This window comes from Staurois parvus, unplaced genomic scaffold (assembly GCF_062004578.1).
Source record: "Staurois parvus isolate SC_StPar_1 unplaced genomic scaffold, SC_StPar_1.0 ptg000182l, whole genome shotgun sequence".
Classification (NCBI taxonomy): domain Eukaryota; kingdom Metazoa; phylum Chordata; class Amphibia; order Anura; family Ranidae; genus Staurois; species Staurois parvus.
This window is the reverse complement of record NW_028317978.1, coordinates 1,537,516-1,556,379: the sequence shown is the minus strand read 5'-3', so window position 1 is coordinate 1,556,379 and position 18,864 is coordinate 1,537,516. Positions and strand designations below refer to the sequence as shown.

At 36.7% G+C, this 18,864-nt stretch overlaps 1 protein-coding gene across 12 annotated transcripts in view; it reads right to left on the bottom strand.

The window, feature by feature from the left end:
• PAX2 (paired box 2) overlaps positions 1-15,143 on the bottom strand; it is a 78,262-nt gene extending 63,119 nt beyond the window's left edge. For 2 of the 12 annotated variants that reach the window (XM_089677223.1, XM_089677226.1), the window contains exons 1-3: positions 14,524-15,130; positions 11,811-11,979; positions 10,568-10,765 (exon numbers count right to left, since the gene is read on the bottom strand). In XM_089677223.1, the coding sequence (XP_089533349.1) occupies positions 10,568-10,765; positions 11,811-11,979; positions 14,524-14,566 (410 nt within the window). In that variant the 5' untranslated portion in view covers positions 14,567-15,130. Of the gene's footprint in view, positions 1-10,567; positions 10,766-11,810; positions 11,980-14,523 lie in introns of all 12 variants that reach the window. The other 10 variants (XM_089677225.1, XM_089677228.1, XM_089677229.1 and 7 more) reach the window with 8 other exon arrangements.
• Positions 15,144-18,864: the final 3,721 nt, after the last annotated feature.

The following is an 18,864-nucleotide window of genomic DNA, read 5'->3' as shown; positions in this document are numbered from 1 at the left end:
CCCCAAGTCAATAGAATGTTATGTTCAGGTTGGTTTGTTGCATTAAGTCTATCATAGATTGCTGTACTATGCTTCAGATTGCGCATTCATATGTGCTAATAGCCATGTTTCTGCTTATTTCCACAACTATCACCCTAATGTCATTCAACAAATCTCTGTATCATAAAAAGACAATAGTAGTGACACCCAATATATCAGCTATTAGACTAACAGATCAATTAAGTTTCTTTTAGACATTAAATGATCCTCCATAGGTGCAGACTGGATTATGATAGCTATGTGTATGGACTCATTTCGAAATGCACAATCAAAATGAATGTTTTGTAAAAATGGTAAGTAGTTTGCATGTTCCCCCTTTGCCTGAGAGAATTTCCTCCGGGTACTCCGGTTTCCTCTCACACTGCAAAGACATGCTGGCATGATAATTGGCTCATGTGTAAATTGGCCCTAGTATTTGTATGTGTGAATGTGAGGTAGGGGCCTTAGACTTTAAGCTCCTTGAGGGCAAAGACTGATGTGAATGTACAATACATGTAAGAATCTGTGCATATTGTCAACATTATATACATACCTGGAATAAATAAATAAATAAATCAAATAGTTGCATTGTGCTTTCATGTCTGACCATTGTCTCATGCATATACTTAGCTTAACTAAAAGGAGTACATTTTTACCAGTCCTGCAAACCTTCATCTTCTTATTCATAGAAGGTGGGCAGAAACTAAGCCAAAAACAGTGAATAGAATATAAACCATGTAACAAATTAATGATAGCTCAAAATACATTAAGGACTTGTAGACATACATTTTGATCATTTTATTTTACGTTTTAGTAGGTTTAGTAGGAGGACTTTGCATATATGCTTAGGGTCATTCAACCCAAAGGCAAAACAACATTGTAGCTTGCATGAGCATGAAGAACATGGCAAAGCAAAATCAATTAAAATAAGAGCCCGGCCTATTTTCCCCAGCCCTGATCTGACATATCAAATGCAAATATTTTATGTGTAGCACCATTTTTGACTCTTCTAAGAGTCATCATAGTGTATGAAACTGCAATGCATGGGTGCAACGGATATCCAATAGATACCCCGCCATACATACAGGAACTCAATAGTAAAGAGGTAGATAGAAACATGTATGCTTTCTATTACCCCAACAAAAGAAAGTACATGTTGTTAGACAGTAGAGAAAAATTATTTAATGCACGACAATTAAATTAACATGTCAGCTGCTATAACTTATCACTTGCAATGAAGAGCAGGAGTCCTTGGTCTTTGGGTGTCAAGATGTAGAGTTCGCTAAACAATTAACTTAGTAACAGCTTAATGTGTATAATTCACAACAAGCAAAAACTAGTCACATGCCGCAGCTCCTTACTATGCTGCTTATAAACTATATTTATCTCTGTAGTGTTTGCTTGTTTGTTGCTGAATGCTTGATCATTACTGTTAACATTTCATGGGCTAGGTTACTATTTAATTAATTTGTGCAGTGAATGTTCCATTTTTCATTATGCCTCAGTGACATTTAGCATTTTCTATGTGTTTGACATAAATAATGACACAGGTGTGGCACTACAGTCTGTGCTCTGAAACTCAATGAAAGCAAAGCCTTTTTCTCTGAGATTTTGTTTTCTTTCATATACCATCGATCTGCATATTTGCTATGTTCTATCTTTCCAAACAATATAGGTTTTATTGTATAATCCAAACTGAAATGTGCAGTCAGAAATACTCATTTATTGGTGTGAGATCACTAAAGTTCACCATACATGAAGCAATATAGTCCTAACCTGTGAAATCTGCATGTCTATGGTGTGCAGTCACAGTAGACAACTTGAAAGACCGGCTTCAGTGCCACTGAGGTTCCAACACGCTAACTATTTTGGCTGATTAATTTCTCATGTTACAGCAGAGATGAAAAGGGATAAGTCTTTTGTATGGGTTTCTCCCCATAGACAGCAATGAGGAATCTTCCAACATACACTGAATAGTGGATGTATTGGTATAAGCGTATTAATGACAACAACCTATCAGCAGTTCGCATTTAATTATTTAGCTAAAATTGTACTTTGCAGCTGTCATCTAGCATGAATATTCTGCTCAAGTTTACATTCATAAGGTAACCCTAACAAGTGTTTAGCATTCTGATAAAACTTTGTATAAACCATAATGTGACAGGTATGTGAATTTAACTGGTTTTATTATTTTGCATTTTGTAGGGCCATTATTAAGATCAGTACACCACATGCAGTATGCTATGGTTAGAAGCCTCTATAGTGTTTTCTTGCCTGGTAATCCATCAATACACACAACTATTTGATGGGGCTTTAAAATGGACTTTCTCAGAAGTAGGACCAAGGACACAGGCGAAGTATAGAGAATTTTATCTTCCATCTCTGGTCCTTGGTATATTACTTTTCATCCAACTAAGTAAAATCTTAAATGGTAAAGCTATAGTAAAACCATATCTGGCAAAGTGTTATACCAACAAGTGCTTTTTGTTTTACTGTAACCATAGCATCCACTTTGTAGAGGGAGCAGTCGCCCAAAGAATAAAGTGTGCCATAGTGCTTGGTTACAGACTGTTTTCCACCCCCTACTGTATTTGCCTCAAAAATGGCCTTTATTGATGCTCCTGGGAAAGCATTTACAGAGGAGAATTATCAATAAATGAAATAATTATAGAAAGGATTTGTTTTGACTAATATGCCATTGTGGCAAGATCTCCATTGCACTGCCAATGCCATATTATTATTATAACCACCGTTATTATATTCATTTGTGTATTCATAATCTAGTGGCATGGGTGTAGCTGGATGCCATCCATAATTAGAACTGGTACCTTTTTTTGGAATGCTTGTGCAGAAGATATTACTGTCAGAGATCCATAAACACAGTGCTGACCCTATGCTTCTTTACTGTGCAGGGCTTTCTGCTGAAAAGGCACAAGCAAGTCTCATTATATGCAAACAGCATTTTGCCACTGCAAAATTAACCTGGCACCCATTTCCATATTTTAGTGGTGTAACGCATGGGTGGGTGCTTTAGAAAGATAAAAAGCGAGGGTCTGGGAGAATATAGCTTACTGCTCTGCATATAGGTTCAGTGTCTGTTTTATAATATATATACACCTCCATGCATTTTTATGGTTCATTGCTCTATGTCAATTTAATATCATATTGGCAAGAAAATCCTTTTTGAGGTCATTATGCGGACAGCAGCAGTCTCTCGAATCTGTTTAAGACAAATAGAGGATGTGTTCATTCAGCAGTGCTAGTTTTCAGTTTAAGCTCAGCCTCATAAAAAATGTAAGTATAGTCATTATTAGAATTATCCAATTTCATATTGTTATTATTATTACTGATACACAGTGTTAGCAGGCAAGTAAGTTTTGTAATTTGCAGTAATGTCTGTTTCATCGAGCTTTTGTCCTGCAGTGTGTTCAAAAGCTAAACTCAGTCACTTAACAACCAACATTTCAAAACCTATCCCATATTGCCTTGTAATACAGCTGTGACTGCCCATTTGCAAAGGATTTTGGGGGCGTAATGGGCATATGACCTTGTGAAAAGGAACAAAGCTCTAGCAAAGCCACAGAAAAAAATACCCTGGTTTTAAATAATTGTTGGCTGTTAAACAGAGAATTCTAGCATATCATACCAGTAATGGAAATAAATCCTATTGTATTTGCATTTTAATTTTCCACATAAACAATAGTTCTATAGCACGCTGGCTTATTGGAAGCTAAAAAAAAAATCACCAATCTGAATTTAATTAGAAATGAAAAGTTTATAGGTGCCTCTTTAATACGATTAATGCACAGTTAACGTTTATCACATACATATGCTGGGTCCTGCTCAAATTGCCCTTTCTTAAGCAGCCACAGTGCATGAAATGAATTTTTCTTCACTTTTTGTGTGTGAATGTGCGTGTGTGTGTGCTTGTCTCTTGTGAGGCAGCCTGCGCTCTCTAAACATCTCATTAAAATGTTATGCTGATGCCAGTGTAACGGAAGAGTGACCCCTAGTTACAGTGCAAAGTTCATTAAAGCTCTGCACAGATGGGTGGGATTTGCACCTGACTCCTTAATTCTCCACCCTCTCTGCCAGCACTGCTGCAAGAGATAGGGAAGCTTTGCCAAAATCTTATGCATAGTGTCAGTATAAACTAAGTATCTGTGTGTCTTCTGGAACAGAATGAAAAAATTCCTTAAAACACATATAACCTATTTATTAAGGAATTGGTGATTCTTAAATGCATAACTCATTGGAATGAAAAAAAAAATACATGTTCTACATTTCTGACCTCAGCAGAGTGAATGCTAGTTGGTTACTATGGAATACTGCACTAGTTTTTCTTAGAACAAGAATTAGCTATCTGAGTAATCGTTATTGAATAATGCCAATAGGCAAACAATCATTTGACTGTTAGGGTTTGATATACTAAAGGCAAATAGGCTATTTACTTACTTTGCAAGGGAATTTTCCTTAGCTTAGTGCATGGGATGAAGCCCTGCAGACTTTCATCTTGCAATTGTGTGTGATAAAAAAACAGTCCTTTTATTTTCATTGCATGTGATTAGGTATTCAATTTTCACCACATTCACTAAGGTAAGGGAAAATACACTTGTAGTAAAAAGAGTTTAGCATTTGCCTTTAGTAAACCACATGAAAGCAATCCTTTTCCTACTCACAATCCAATGTCCCTACCACCATCACAAATCAGCAGAATATTTGTAGAGTGTAGAGGTAAGATGTAACTCTCAGAACTGTTAAAAAAAAGATGTAACTCTCAGAGGAAGCACAAACTAGCTCAATGCACATAGACCTTACTCCAATATACTGCTACTTACATAATGGTTACAGATTTAACTACATATGCACATTATCCGTACAAAAGAGATATCCCACATTATTGTAAGCACCAACATGCCTAGTTAAAAGCATGGAGGTATTGCTTTTGTTTTCATTACTCTAATTGTACATCCATTGAATGTTTTACAAATGGTCACATATGGTGAAATATGTTCATTAGAATGTTCTTTCATGTACAGTATATGTCCAGCACTAAGTTAGGGCTGTTATAAAAAGGTAGCAGAGTGGTTGTTAGCCCTGTTAAGTTAATGAGTATGTTTAACTAAATTCAAAATTTACAGCATCTCAGCAAACCTGGTTTCATTTTAAGCACCCTACAAGGTTTGGAATGTATATTTTTGTGAGCCTTCCTGTGTCATTGTCTTGAAGATAAATTCATTGGGTCATGTTTTTTTTTACCAGTTCATATAACAACACCAGTGTTGGTTTGGGTACAGTGAAAACTGATTTATTTGAACTTCAGTACACAATGAAACTTGAACAGTTCACTGTGGTTTAGGAAATGGACCAAAGGGTGACTGTTTGAAAATGTGTCTCTTGGGGCATAAGACTCTTTGCTGTTGTTTCTAATTCCCAACCATTTTTACTAGCAGAGTCTGTTACTACTGACCTATAAGTAAAGGTGCCTCTTTTCGCTGATTCTTTACAATGCAAAGACCAGGTTACCCAGGCGTCTCTGCATTTTCTGTGTCATAATATGTGATTTCCACATTTTCATTGGAATCTATTCCCCACCCATCCGCAATGTCATTGTATGATTCCAGTATTGAACTATTTTGATGTCTATTTCCCAGAGTGAGTGGATCTGGTTACCAGGTTATTGATTGGTTTTCATACAGACAGAGGAGCCTGTGTTGGTCCCTGATCTAAATCTGCCTCTCTGTGGGATGATTGTTGTAGCTACCATTTCAGTGCAGACCACCCTCAATGAACCATACCTCCCTGAGTGGACATTAACAAATGTATTTGCCCTATGTGAAAGTGAACAGAATCGAGAGGTTACCAAGCACTTTATGGATTTATAGCATTTTATATTTACAGTGATAATCTTATCAATCTTCCAATCTATAGGCTTTGACATGTGTGCATTGATATACTATACACAAAGGGGAAGCTCACAGATGTTTGGGTATTCTGTATCAGTATGTGTATTATGTAAAGTTATTAGAAGCAAAGAAGCCGCTCCATCTATTATACAGAATATATAATATCATATAAAGCAGTGATACACAAAAGTACAGGAGGGTATTTATCCCTGGTCACTTTTGCATTATGAAAAGGAAATGGCATTGAATGTGGCTATCCCTGGCAAGCCACCATAAAACAAACTTTCTCTTGCCACTTCATTTCAAAATAAAATTACAAAATTATTCTACAGAAGGATGCATCTGACCAACTCAACGAATTTCTATAACATTGCAAAGGCAAAATGTAGGGTGATACCACAGCCAGAAAAAGCACTTCAGCTTTCCAATACTATCTCTCCTCTGTGAAAGGCAGCCATGTACTCCATAATACCATATAGTAGAATACAGCTTTCAAATGACCAATAAATGTTAAGCAGTAACACCAAAAAGTAATAGTTGCTAAAATTTCACAGAGAAACAAGCCTGGATTAAGATTTAACATATACCCCAGCAATGTCCCCATGTGTCACTGCTTTGCCAAAACAGCCAGGCCCTGCTTTTTGGAAAACTGTAATGAACCTATTCTCAGCATTCTTTCTTCTCATGCATGTAGATCAACAGATATAGTAAGCTGTCATATAAGGAAAGACTCCTGCTCTTGGCACCCTAAGGAACGCAAAGGTGGTTTTAGCTGAATGAGCATGAATATCCTTGCTTTCTCTTACAGAAAGTATGGCAACTCTGTGCAATATTCAGATACACCATAGCTTTTCATAGAGCCAAAACAACCTATTAAAGAATTAGAGATTCTTAATTAATATGAACAGTAAAATGAACATTGATAAAGAAACTCTGTATGGTTTATTATCAAGACCAGTCTATGAATGCATACATTTCTTTTAAATAATAATAATGTAAATACCCCTGTAATGTTTAGCTCAGGGGTACATTCCAAATCAGAGTGATTACATTGATGGACCAACAATTAATTATTTTTTCTGCAAGGAGTATTCAGTTGCTACAACAGTTCTAACAGTCATTGATATGGCTATCCCTAGATTAAAAATAAATTAAAAACATGTAAATACTGAGTCCACAATAACAATCCTTTCCACTGACAAAAAATAATGTACCCCATGTAAATTAATTATTAAACAAAATTAAAAGTGTAATGCATTTTTCACCAAATATAACATATGCTTAAAGCAAGAGAAATCTTCAAAAAAAAATTTTCCTCACAAATCCTCTGCATTCCAGCTCAAGAAAGCCATACAGAAATCTCTTTTAAGTCAAAGTCTAAACTGTATCTATTGGGCAGCACACATTCTTTGAAACACTGTTTTGTAAAAATTAAAATGCATATAAGGACTGTAAAAATCAATTTCCAACACACAGAATACAGTAATTAATCTTTGTGATGGCAATACATTTATCATTAAGTATTGATTTTTTTGGTCATAACTGACACTAATGTATATTTTATAGTAATTCACTTTTAGTCATAAAATGAATTTTGAAATGGAAAGCTAAAATACTGCTAATGTAGGTGCCTGTTTTATAGAATACAAGCAGAAAGATATGTAGCAAAAAAAAAAAAAAAATCATTAATTTAAGGAATTATTTTCAGAGTGTTTTCCTGTTATACTATGTCACATCTCAACTCAAGTAAAGTTTTGAAATCTAAAAAATTAAACATTTTATCCTTACAAAGAAAAGTTAAATAAAAAATTACAATATTAAAAAGTCCATAATTTCATTTAAAAAAACTTCACCAATTTGTAGGTACTAAATACTTTTTTTGTGTAAGTAACAAGCAACAAAAGCAGAATCAAGGTTAATATTAAATCTTTTAAAATTGTTTTCGCACAAATTAGGCCCAAAATGTTTTTAGCGTTATTTTTCCTAATATCTCTTATACAAACTCCTGTGTGTTCTCTAAATACAGTCTTTTATGTATGATTTCATACTATGTAGTTATTATTTGTTTGCTGACTTTCAGTTCAATGTTGACTTAAAGTCAGAAGTTAAAAACGCTTTACTGTGCCAGTTTACAATTCTTAGGGTGCCAGTTATGTTTTCAACTACTTTAGAAAGTAGGCCTCATTGTCTGGAAGGGATTTAGGATTACAATTATTTTTGCTACCTAATGTTTAGTTAATGAGCTAAAGTAACGGAGAAAAGTTTTCTTATGACTCCAACAATGCCCCTTTGCCAGATCCTATTAGAAGTAAAGCTGATTGTGTTTGTCTTAAACATCCAATCCATTTGAAGCAAACATTGTTTTTCTGGACCGCTCAAAGTCTACAAAATCAACCCTTTAACAATAGATAAAAATACATGAAAGCTACTATACAGTAAAAGGTTGAAATGCTACTGATATTTTATTATGTTTCGCAGGTTCATATTTCTCATGATCTAAAACAGCCATGTCAAACTCAAATTGAACAGGGGGCTGAATTGATTGGAATGATTCTACCAGGAACCACAGCAGACCAACCAAGGACCACACCTAATTCCAAAAAATACTGAAGCACCTACATTAATATTAATAACTGCAATATTTATTACAGCATGATACCATAAAAGTGCCAGGAGATACTTTTTCAGTATTCATTATATAGGGAAGTACAATGTTTTGAGCTATAAAGCAGTCCTGGGCCCTATTCAGTTAAAATTCTTAAACTGGCTGAGGGTTGCAATGAAATAGAGTGAGATGTGTATGGCCCTCTCTCACTCCTTTTAAAAACCACCACCAGTTGACATATTCAGTCTAGAGTGATATGTTTGGTGAAGCTCTTTTAAATCAGAAATAAAAATCAGGGATTAAAAGGGAGCTGATTGACTAGCACTGTTATCTACAGAAAGCTTCCTTTATTAACATTAATATAACAACTGCATTCTTAATTGTTACATTTCTAAAACATGCTACTGTTGTGCTTTTAAAGCCCCGGCTTGCTATGTAATGAAGTCATAAGCTTTCCCCTAGCAGAGAAAATATATTTTGGTGTAAACCAACATGATTTCTATACTGTGAGAATCAATTTCATGTGTGTGTATGCTTCCTTGCCTCATGGCATATATGAATGCCAATATATTCCATCTCCCTTCTATACCTAACTGAAACAAGAGGGAAAAAATGAATATGGGAAGTTTATAGGAAGGTGTATAATTAGTCAATCAGTATTATGTTACCCTATTCATATCTTAATATCCATTTTAATACAGATGGTACACACAGGAATAATTTCGTCAAGTCGCCCAGCAGTATATAACAGCGCATGTGTGTCTCAGGGACTCTCTGTGAGCCAAGGTACATTCCAGCAGTTAATTTTACCTGCTGCTTGCAAGATGACTTGGGATAATTCCATGTCATTTGTGAAATATTAAAAACATTTACGTAGGATGCCAGAGCAATTGCAACAGATAATATCTAAATTGTATTTTCTGCTGGCTTTCTGCATGGCATTTTGTAATTATATCTGTGCTGTTTCCTTATTTATCCTGAATAAATAATAACATGTCACCAATCTTATGAAAGGATAGAAGAATAAGACTTTTTTTCGTGCAGTGCCTATGTCATGAGATGGAAGTGCCACATGTATGCATGTGGATGAGGATATGTATAGTATTATTAGGAAAAACATACACATAAATATTTTAATCTATGAATTTTGCTAAATTCTAAAATTTTTGGGGCTAGTGCAGAATTTCTTCATGGATATATTTTAAATATCCCACTAAAATATTTATACTAGATATACAACAAGTAGATTATTGTTAGAGGAAGTAGATTATTGTTAGGATACTGAAATGTTCGATATATAGGAAACATAGCACACACAGTTCATTACAGCAACTTAAAAATATAGAATTTTTCCTAGCTAGAATTGCAAAAAAAAATGTTTTGTTTTGCGTTCTTGCTCTAAGGGGGATTTCAGGATTCTTTAGCTGCCCCTCCCACTAAAGTTTCTAAAAAAAATCCAGTCTTATGCATTGTAAGACAAACAATGGTTAATGGAACTGCGATGAGCTGTATACAGGTGTAATCCTGTAATACCATTGATTCCTGGAAGCTCTGTAAAGTGCAAACATCACCAGCAAACCACTTAAAACAAAAAGTTTTGGTTACATGCTCTATCTCATTCCACACGTGTACTGAGTATTTCCATTTTGTTTGGTTAAGATAAATAAACTCTGGTATTTTAATGGTTCACTAGCTAGGCTTTTGTGATTGTCTGTAAATTCGGGAGCTGTTAAATTCTTAATTACTGAGAACACTAAAATGACTGAAGACATTAGCTGTAATACTCATAAACAAAAAGAAGACAGCAAAAGTGACATTTTCCATCAATAGTGTAAACAGACAAAAGAAACAGTTTTCACAAAGTATTAAACCTGATTTAGTAATCCCTGAAATCAGCAGACGATGACAACATGATTCTACCATGCAGTTTGCCAGGTTACAAGTTGTGATTTGGAGTTGAGTTGGTGACATGCAGAGGACAATTGGTGACAGCGGCTGTGATGACAATGGTCAGCAAGGTACAGAAGTCAGCTCCTACCTGTTTATAGAAGACACGCTGGGCACAGTGTCATTGTCACAGATCCCTTCTGCCAGCAGTCTGTCCCGGATCTCCCACGCAAACATAGTGGGGTTTTGTCTTTTGTACTCTGCGATTTTATCTACCACTTTTGGGGTGGCTACTTTAGGCTTTGATCCCCCAATTACTCCCGGTTTAATGCTGCCCGTTTCATAGTACCTGTACAAAAAGGACAGAGCCAGGTCAGTAAGCCCCGGAGCTAGCACTCTTGGCTCATACACACATGCATTCGTTCCTATAATATAGTGCAATGAACGCTCAAGCAACCTATATACTTAACATTCATGTATATATTTTAGAATACATTTGCACACACACACATATATATATATATATATATATATATATATATATATAAAAAGTTATATATATAATATATAGATCCAAATGTATATCAACTACATCAACTGCAAATGCGTCCATTACCCGACCCTAATATAATTTACAGATTTAAAAAAACCCATATAGATCCAAATGTATATGAACTGCACATCCGTCCATTATCCGACCCACATATATATAATGGCATCAATAAACAGGCGTTATCACTTGCAATCAGCTCATGTCTCCACAGAGAAAATCAGAATACAGGAATGTATGTGCAATTTTGTGTAAGAAAATGTGACAGCTCCCTCCAGGTTTATTGGACGTTTTCTGGAGTTTATTTCAATGTTGGCATCGGAAATCGGTGTGCATGGGGATCTCTCTGTTACCAATTTGATGTAAATATAATAATGATACTAATAGTCACTTAGGTTTTATAATTACTTATGTGTTTGCGAGCTGAATTACAAATCGATACACAGGCGCTATTAAAGCCTTGTAATGTCATTTTAATCAGTACTGTGTAGCAAATTGGAAGAGCTGCAAAGGACATATGTAAAATCAGAAATTGTTCTTCCATCAGATTATTAATAAGGTGCGCATTCATTAGGCGTTAGCTGATGACGGCTAACATCCTCTGCTGTCACCTCTGTCACCCATATAATGCATACTCTCCTGAGGGACGTGGATTCAGCCACTATATAAGTGCCATCTAACCTTGGCTTGGCTCATCACACACAAATACAGCCCCGAAAATTAGGCTGAGGGGATTATTGTACAGAATACTTGATATATTATTTATATATATATATATGTGTGTGTGTGTATGTGTGTGTGTGTGTTTAGATTTTTGATTATTGGATTATATAGAGGTCCTTACCTGCCCAGGATCTTGCTGACACAGCCGTGGCTGACCCTCAGCTGCCTGGAGATGTCACAGGGTCTGACACCCTGGTGGGCCAGCTCTACTATCCTCTGCCTCACCACATCAGGTAGAGGTCTGCCATTGACAAATACCCCCCCGAGCTGGTTGACACCCCCATGCCCTGCTGGGGAAGAGAGAATGAAAAACAGAGACACAAAGAGAGAGAGAGAGAAAGAGCACATAACAAATCATTAGACAACAAATAGTAGGGGGATGAGATCACTAAAGCAAATGATAACCATAAAACAGATTGATTCGATGACATACATAACTGATGTCTAATCATGTACGATCGGTTGTTTTCAGAAGTGACTATATCCCTGTCAATTACAACATATGAAGGTGATCTGCAGAAATAGAGCACCTTTTGTTGCTGGAAGAACCTATAACTGCTGGAAGAGCTCTTCAACCCCAAGTTTGTACAGTTCTGGTCCAGTCTGGTCATCCTTACAGGTGATTGTCTCAATATGATATCTGCCTAGATTAGAATGGGTCACCTCTAAGGCTACACCTAGAATGGGCTCCATGCTAGGTCAGTGCAATGTAATGAGATCCACACAACACATATGCTGACTCCAGTCACTGACCAACTGTGACCCCAATCCAGGCAGAATAATCAGGGCTCCTCACAATGCAATCATGATTATTGTAGACTAACAATTTCACTCCGATCAAGGAGAGATCACACAACAACACGTGACCAGCCGGGTGACAGTCAGCATTAGCGCCAGGCATGCGCTCTGCCCACTTCATTTAATCATACAATTGCTTGGAAGGCTGTGCTAAAAGAAAAGTATATATAGAGTAGAAAACCCGATGTCATAAGGGAAAGGTCTATAAAGCAGTTGGGGATTTGGTGTGGCACACTGAGGTGCATGTAAAAAACAGAAAATAGAACTATAGAGAGAGAGAGAGCGAAAGAGAGAAAGAGAGAGAAAGAGAGAGGGAGAGTGCAGTTTTAGATTCATGCATTTATTTCATATTGTATATATATTTAAAATATAAAGCACTGCACAAATTATATATATATATATATATATATATATATATATATATATATATATTTAATTTTTTTAGGTAAACCTTTTTTTTATTTTGGAAAACACTTATCTATCTACATGTACAGGGTGTTACTATATCTTTCTACCTATCTATCTACATTTTTATTTCTTAGGTAAGCCTAACCTAAATTCAGGTAAACCTTTCTAGAGAACACTTATCTATCTATACGTACAGGGAAGGCAGGTGTTTCTGTATAAAGAGTGTTAATGCTCTATTAAATTGGAATTCAGCAGGCTTTCCACTTTTCTGAAAAATGATGTATTTATATTGGTGAGTTTATCCCCCGTGCTGCTGACAGTGACTTATAGACTGTGAACTTGAGGAAACTCTCATTGCCCTTAAATCGATCCAGCACCGTGCACAAATACAGTTTTCCCCGAAGAAGGTCCTTCCTGGCCAGTGACACCCCTTCCTGCCCTCCTCCTAGACCTGGCACCTACAGTGTCACATTGTCGTGGCCTGGGCTGCCCACGTATCCCCATCAATGGTGCCCGGCAGCTTGTGAACACGTTAGCTATACAGTTACCAAGCTGCAATTTTCTCAGCACCTCTGTGATAAATTATTCAGCATACCTCTGATAACTCCTATTACATATTATTAAAAGACAACAGATGCAAACGAAAAAAAAAAAATTATATATATACATATGTGTGTGTATATATATATATATATATATGTGTGTGTGTGTGTGTGTATATATATATGTGTGTGTGTGTATATATATATATATATATATATATATATATATATATATATATATATATACATACACACATTTTTTTTTTAATTAAATTGCTTGTAGCATTTTAAGTGTGGTATTTATTATACTAGCATGTTTTCTGTAGCATTTTATTAAGTGCAGCATTTTTTTGTGTTATTTGTTTTATTTAGTATAAACGACACCACAGGTGTAGCTGCAAAATTGATCAGTTCACAATGTATCTCTTTATCCATTTTATATATATATATATATATATATATATATATATATATATATATATATGTATAGATGTATATTCATTGATTTAAGTTCAGTTTTGAATGGGACTGACTGTTCTTGTACATGCATCTCAGAGATATTAATTCTATTTAATCTTTAGATTACCCCTGATATAGATTATCTCTGCTATTATTGATACCTCCACGTGCCTTTTGCTTATTTAGTAAAGTGAACATTAACATCCTACTATTTATATCAGTTTTTATTTCCTGTAATGCTTCCTATTATAAAAATATTAAGTGCCGGTTAATAAGCCTTTTTCCATCATTTTTCTTTAAAAAAATATTTTCCCCTTCGCATGTAATTTAATTTCAGGCATGTTTAGGCTCCCCATTATTCAGAGGGCATTTTATTCCAGCTTTTTGAATATTATCATTATTATTACAATAGGAATATTATTCGGGAAATGCCGATGCTGTATTAATAAATGCAAGTCATTACAAAGCATCGGTCAGCCTATTTCGGAAAGGTAAGAAGGATTGTGTTAGTAAATAGTGTGTTAGATGGAGAGGAGCTGCTGCCAGTGGGGCTGAGCTGGGCTCCAGGCAGTGGGATTTGGACCCTGAGAGCAGGATTTAGGCTGTGATGGAATGGAGAGTACTCACGGTGCATAGCCGAGAAGGGATCAGCCTTGCAATGCATATCCATGGGGAGGCAAATGAAAGGGAGGAATTCGGCTGTAGTCGCCGTTTCGCCTCTGGACTGAACTTCAAGACTTGAAGAAAATAGGGTAGACTTGTTTCCAGGCTCGATGAGGGGTCCCCACTGCCCCTCGGTTGAAGGCTGCAGAATGGGGCAGGGAGGCAGATCTGGTGACAGCGGAGGCTCTGGCTGGGGTAGAGTCCTTCAGATTTCCTGGGAAGAAGAGGAGATCTTGGGCCAGCGAGGAGCTCTTCTCATGGCTGCTGGACCACAGGAGACACTTGTGAGCAGCGAGTGATGGAAGCCGGGCGCAGTCATGTAAGAGTTTGTTCCCCTCCAAGTCTTTGGCTGGAGTTTTCTGACTTCAAAGCAAAGTTAAACAAGAAAAAAAATATCCAGGAGGGTGTGAGTGTGTACGATTTCTGGGATAGATAGAGCGATCTCTGGAAAATGGAGACACTGGCTGAAGTTGTCACTTTAAGATGGGATGTGTGTGCTAGGAGGTTTGGCTGGAGAATGGAGCCTCCTCTCCCTGTGTGTGTCTCTCTAAAAGCTGCAAAGCCCCTCAGATCTCCCCCCCTTCCTCCCCACACACGCACACACACACACACACACATACACACACACACATACACACACACACACTGCCCTCCCCCTTTAGCTGGGAGATGGATGACTTGTCAGACAAAGGGAATAGATTCCAGCACTCGGTGATTCGCCAACGCAAAAAAATACTGGAGCTGTAGTGAGGAGGTCCCTGGCATCACCCTGTCACAGTGGTGGGGTGAGGGGAGGATGGCACTCATACACACACACACACCATCATCACATAAGCCTTAGATAAAAGTACAGCCACGGTGTGACAAATGGAGATTCACCTACCATCCAGGCTATTTGTTTAGCACTGATTATAGACTTTCTATTGCTTAACACTTCACTCCCTGTCTACAGCACATCCACACACAACTTCATCTCTCTGCCATGCTGCTGCTGTACAGGTGACAATATAAAAATAAGATCAGATTTTTTTAAAAAAAGGCTCTGAAAACGCATTGCAAAGCCAAATGATGAATTCCCCGAAGTGGAAGTGACATCGATTTATCATTAGTGTCCTGGGATCAATGGAATACAGATAGCAAAACCTGCCTATTGCCTTCAGGTAGAGTGGCAGGGTAAGGTTTGGGGGGGGGGGGGGGCATGGCTCCATGCTACAAAGTTACTACAATACCCCAAGTGATCAGCAATAAAGGTCCACTGTCAGGAAAACCATGGAAATGGAGATGGGTCTCTTCAATTTTAGCCACTAACATAGGCATCTTTGTAAATACCTACTATAACATTTATTGTAAATGCTTAAAATTGCATCCCATCCTCCTTTAACAACCTAAACAACACATATACAGTGATTACAATTAAAATGTAGGATATATTATATATTTACATCTATCTATCTATCTATCTATCTATCTATCTATCTATCTATCTATCTATCTGTCTGTTTGTCTGTCTTTCTGTCTGTCTGTCTTTCTCTCTCTCTCTCTCTCTCTCTCTCTCTATCCTGTGTTGTCTATATATATATATATATATATATATATATATATATCAAATATACACAGATACATACACGCAAACACACATACACATATATATAGTGTATATATGTATATATAGGTGTTAATGTAAACACAATAACTTAATATTTCACATTTTGATGCCACTTATGATATGTATGTATATATATATATATATATATATATATATATATTTAGGCAGCACAGTGGCTTAGTGGTTAGCACGTCTGGCAGTACTAGGGTTGCTGGTTCGAATCCCAGCCACGGCACCACCTACCTGGAGTTTGCATGTTCTGCCTGTGTGGGTTTCCTCCGGGTACACCGGTTTCCTCCCACACTCCAAAGACATGCTGGTAGATGAATTGGCTCCTGTCTAAATTGGCCCTAATATGTGTATGTATGAATGTGAGTTAGGGACTTTAGATTGTACACCCCTTGAGGGTTAGGGACTGATGTGAATGTACAATATATATGTAAAGCGCTGCCTAAATTGATGGCGCTATATAAGTACCTGAAATAAATAAATATGTATATATATATATATATATATATATATATATATATATATATATATATATGTGTGTGTGTATGTGTGTGTTAAGTATATATAGGTGTGAGTGTATGTATATATAGGTTTTTTTCATAAACGGCATTAAAATGTGAAATATTAAGTCATTGTGTTTTTATTAGCTAACAAAATAAATCTTTCCTATGGGCTGACAATGTAGGAGCAGTGTATGGATCTGTATAGGTCCACATGTAGACAGGCATATGTAATAAAACCAAATATTGGCTATTTCATTAACATCGTCGTTTGCTCTCATTTGAAGGGGTATCAGTTCCAGCAGAAGAGTCACCTGCTGCAAAGAAGTCTCTATTTTCCCATCAGCTAGTCGTTTTCTAATGAAACATTATTACATGTCCAGCTCTTTTTAGACAGAGTACTTATTAGTCATTTGAAGGCTCATACAGAGCCATTGGGGCATGTTGCTTGTCCACACTAAACTCTCCTGTGAGCAGTCACCCTGAACATGCAGGCTCCCCTCTCTGCAGGCTGGCCTGTGGATAGCGAGAGCAGGCAAATCTGATATGTTTTTCCTCCTCCTCTTTATATACTGTATATCATTCCTGGCCTTGTTCACTCTCCAGTAAATAGATTTAAGTGGCTAGCAAGTGGTTTAAATGCCAGCTTGAGTTAAGAAGAGTGTGACCAACCTGCGCTGTCTTATCTGATGTTTTATCAAGATTATCTGTAGATGGCGCTCTCAGGTCTGGTTATAAAACAGACATTGCTCTCTGGAGGCAGGAAAAAAAAGTTTGAGCACTTTCTTCTGACCCAGTCCAGCAGATCACTGCTAGAATAATGAGACCCTAGTGCCTGCAACTCAGCACATAGGTCCAAGGTGCTGCTTCTTAGCATCTTATTATTTTATTGTTATTATTATGTTTAATTTTTCTTTAATAGTAGCAAAGGTATGGGTTTCATATAAGAATATGTTATATTGATATTTCCTTCAACACTGTCAGTTGTATTTCTATCCAGCTTACAATTCTCTCAACAATACAAAGTATAATACTGTTACATTGTGTCAGATAAGCAACGACAGATATGATGATTTTCAGGGTAAATACATTTATTTCTATTGTACAAACGTTCAGTCCACATCCATTACAAGACCTCTGCTCCTGCTTGAAGTCCAAACTTCCAGCATTTGAAGGAACCATGCTGGGCCCTAATAGGCTTTAAAACTTTATAACTAGAGATGGTATGTGAAAAGAAAACACATCATTGAGAATTAAAGCCCATTGTTTAGGGTTAAATGTGGCATTTTTCACACAAGCACACAAGTGGAACTGTCAGATCTCTCAGAGATCCAAATTTACTTATAGAGAGAGTAGATCCATTACTGTTAGTAACTAAGTGCTAGCTCCTACACCTAGCCTAAAAAGGAATAATAGAGCTTTATTGGCAAATGTCATCACTTTTGTTCAAGCACTGATACAAAGGGATTTCTGGCCGATATTACTGTGACTTTTCCTTGCTATGCAAAGTGTAGGCTGTTGCCTCAAATCCAGTTGCCTTTTTTTTACATGGCTAAGCTTGATTGGTTTTCTTAGGTCTGGCATCAGATTTTAAATTAACCTTTCTTTCCCTGGCTTTCTATTGAGAACTTTTCACTCATTCGTTTCCAAAACATTTACACTTCAAAAAGGCTTCCCAGTGCGGAAATTTAGTGGCAAAAAATCAACTTTTCTCAGAATATAGCAGATACTAATCTGAGGACCTGCTTCATTAGTTTCCTCTCTAACATCAGTCCAATGCATTGAAATCTGCTGATGGCTGCTCATGGCTACCAGGCTGTCCTGTTTTGCAAGAGAGTTGAAGAATATTCTGTCATTGTACGTATTGCTAGTTGTGTTTCGGAAGTGAGAATCAGTGTTTGAAGTTATCTTTACAACGATTATCTTATCTGGACTGTCAGTGATCCCATCCAGAGCCTCTGGATATAGGCAGCGGTAAGTCCAGGGGACATGCTGGATTATCTGCTCTTATTACACCTAAATCTCCCCTTTCCTGAGGAAAAGGTGCAGCTCTAAGAAGCTTGACAGGGCATGGGATTGTGGATGTACTTTCACTTGCTGGTAGGATTATTAAACAAATCTCTCTTCTCATCCTGCTAAATAAACAACCCTAAATAAAGTGCAGCTGTGAATATTTATATGGAGAATGTT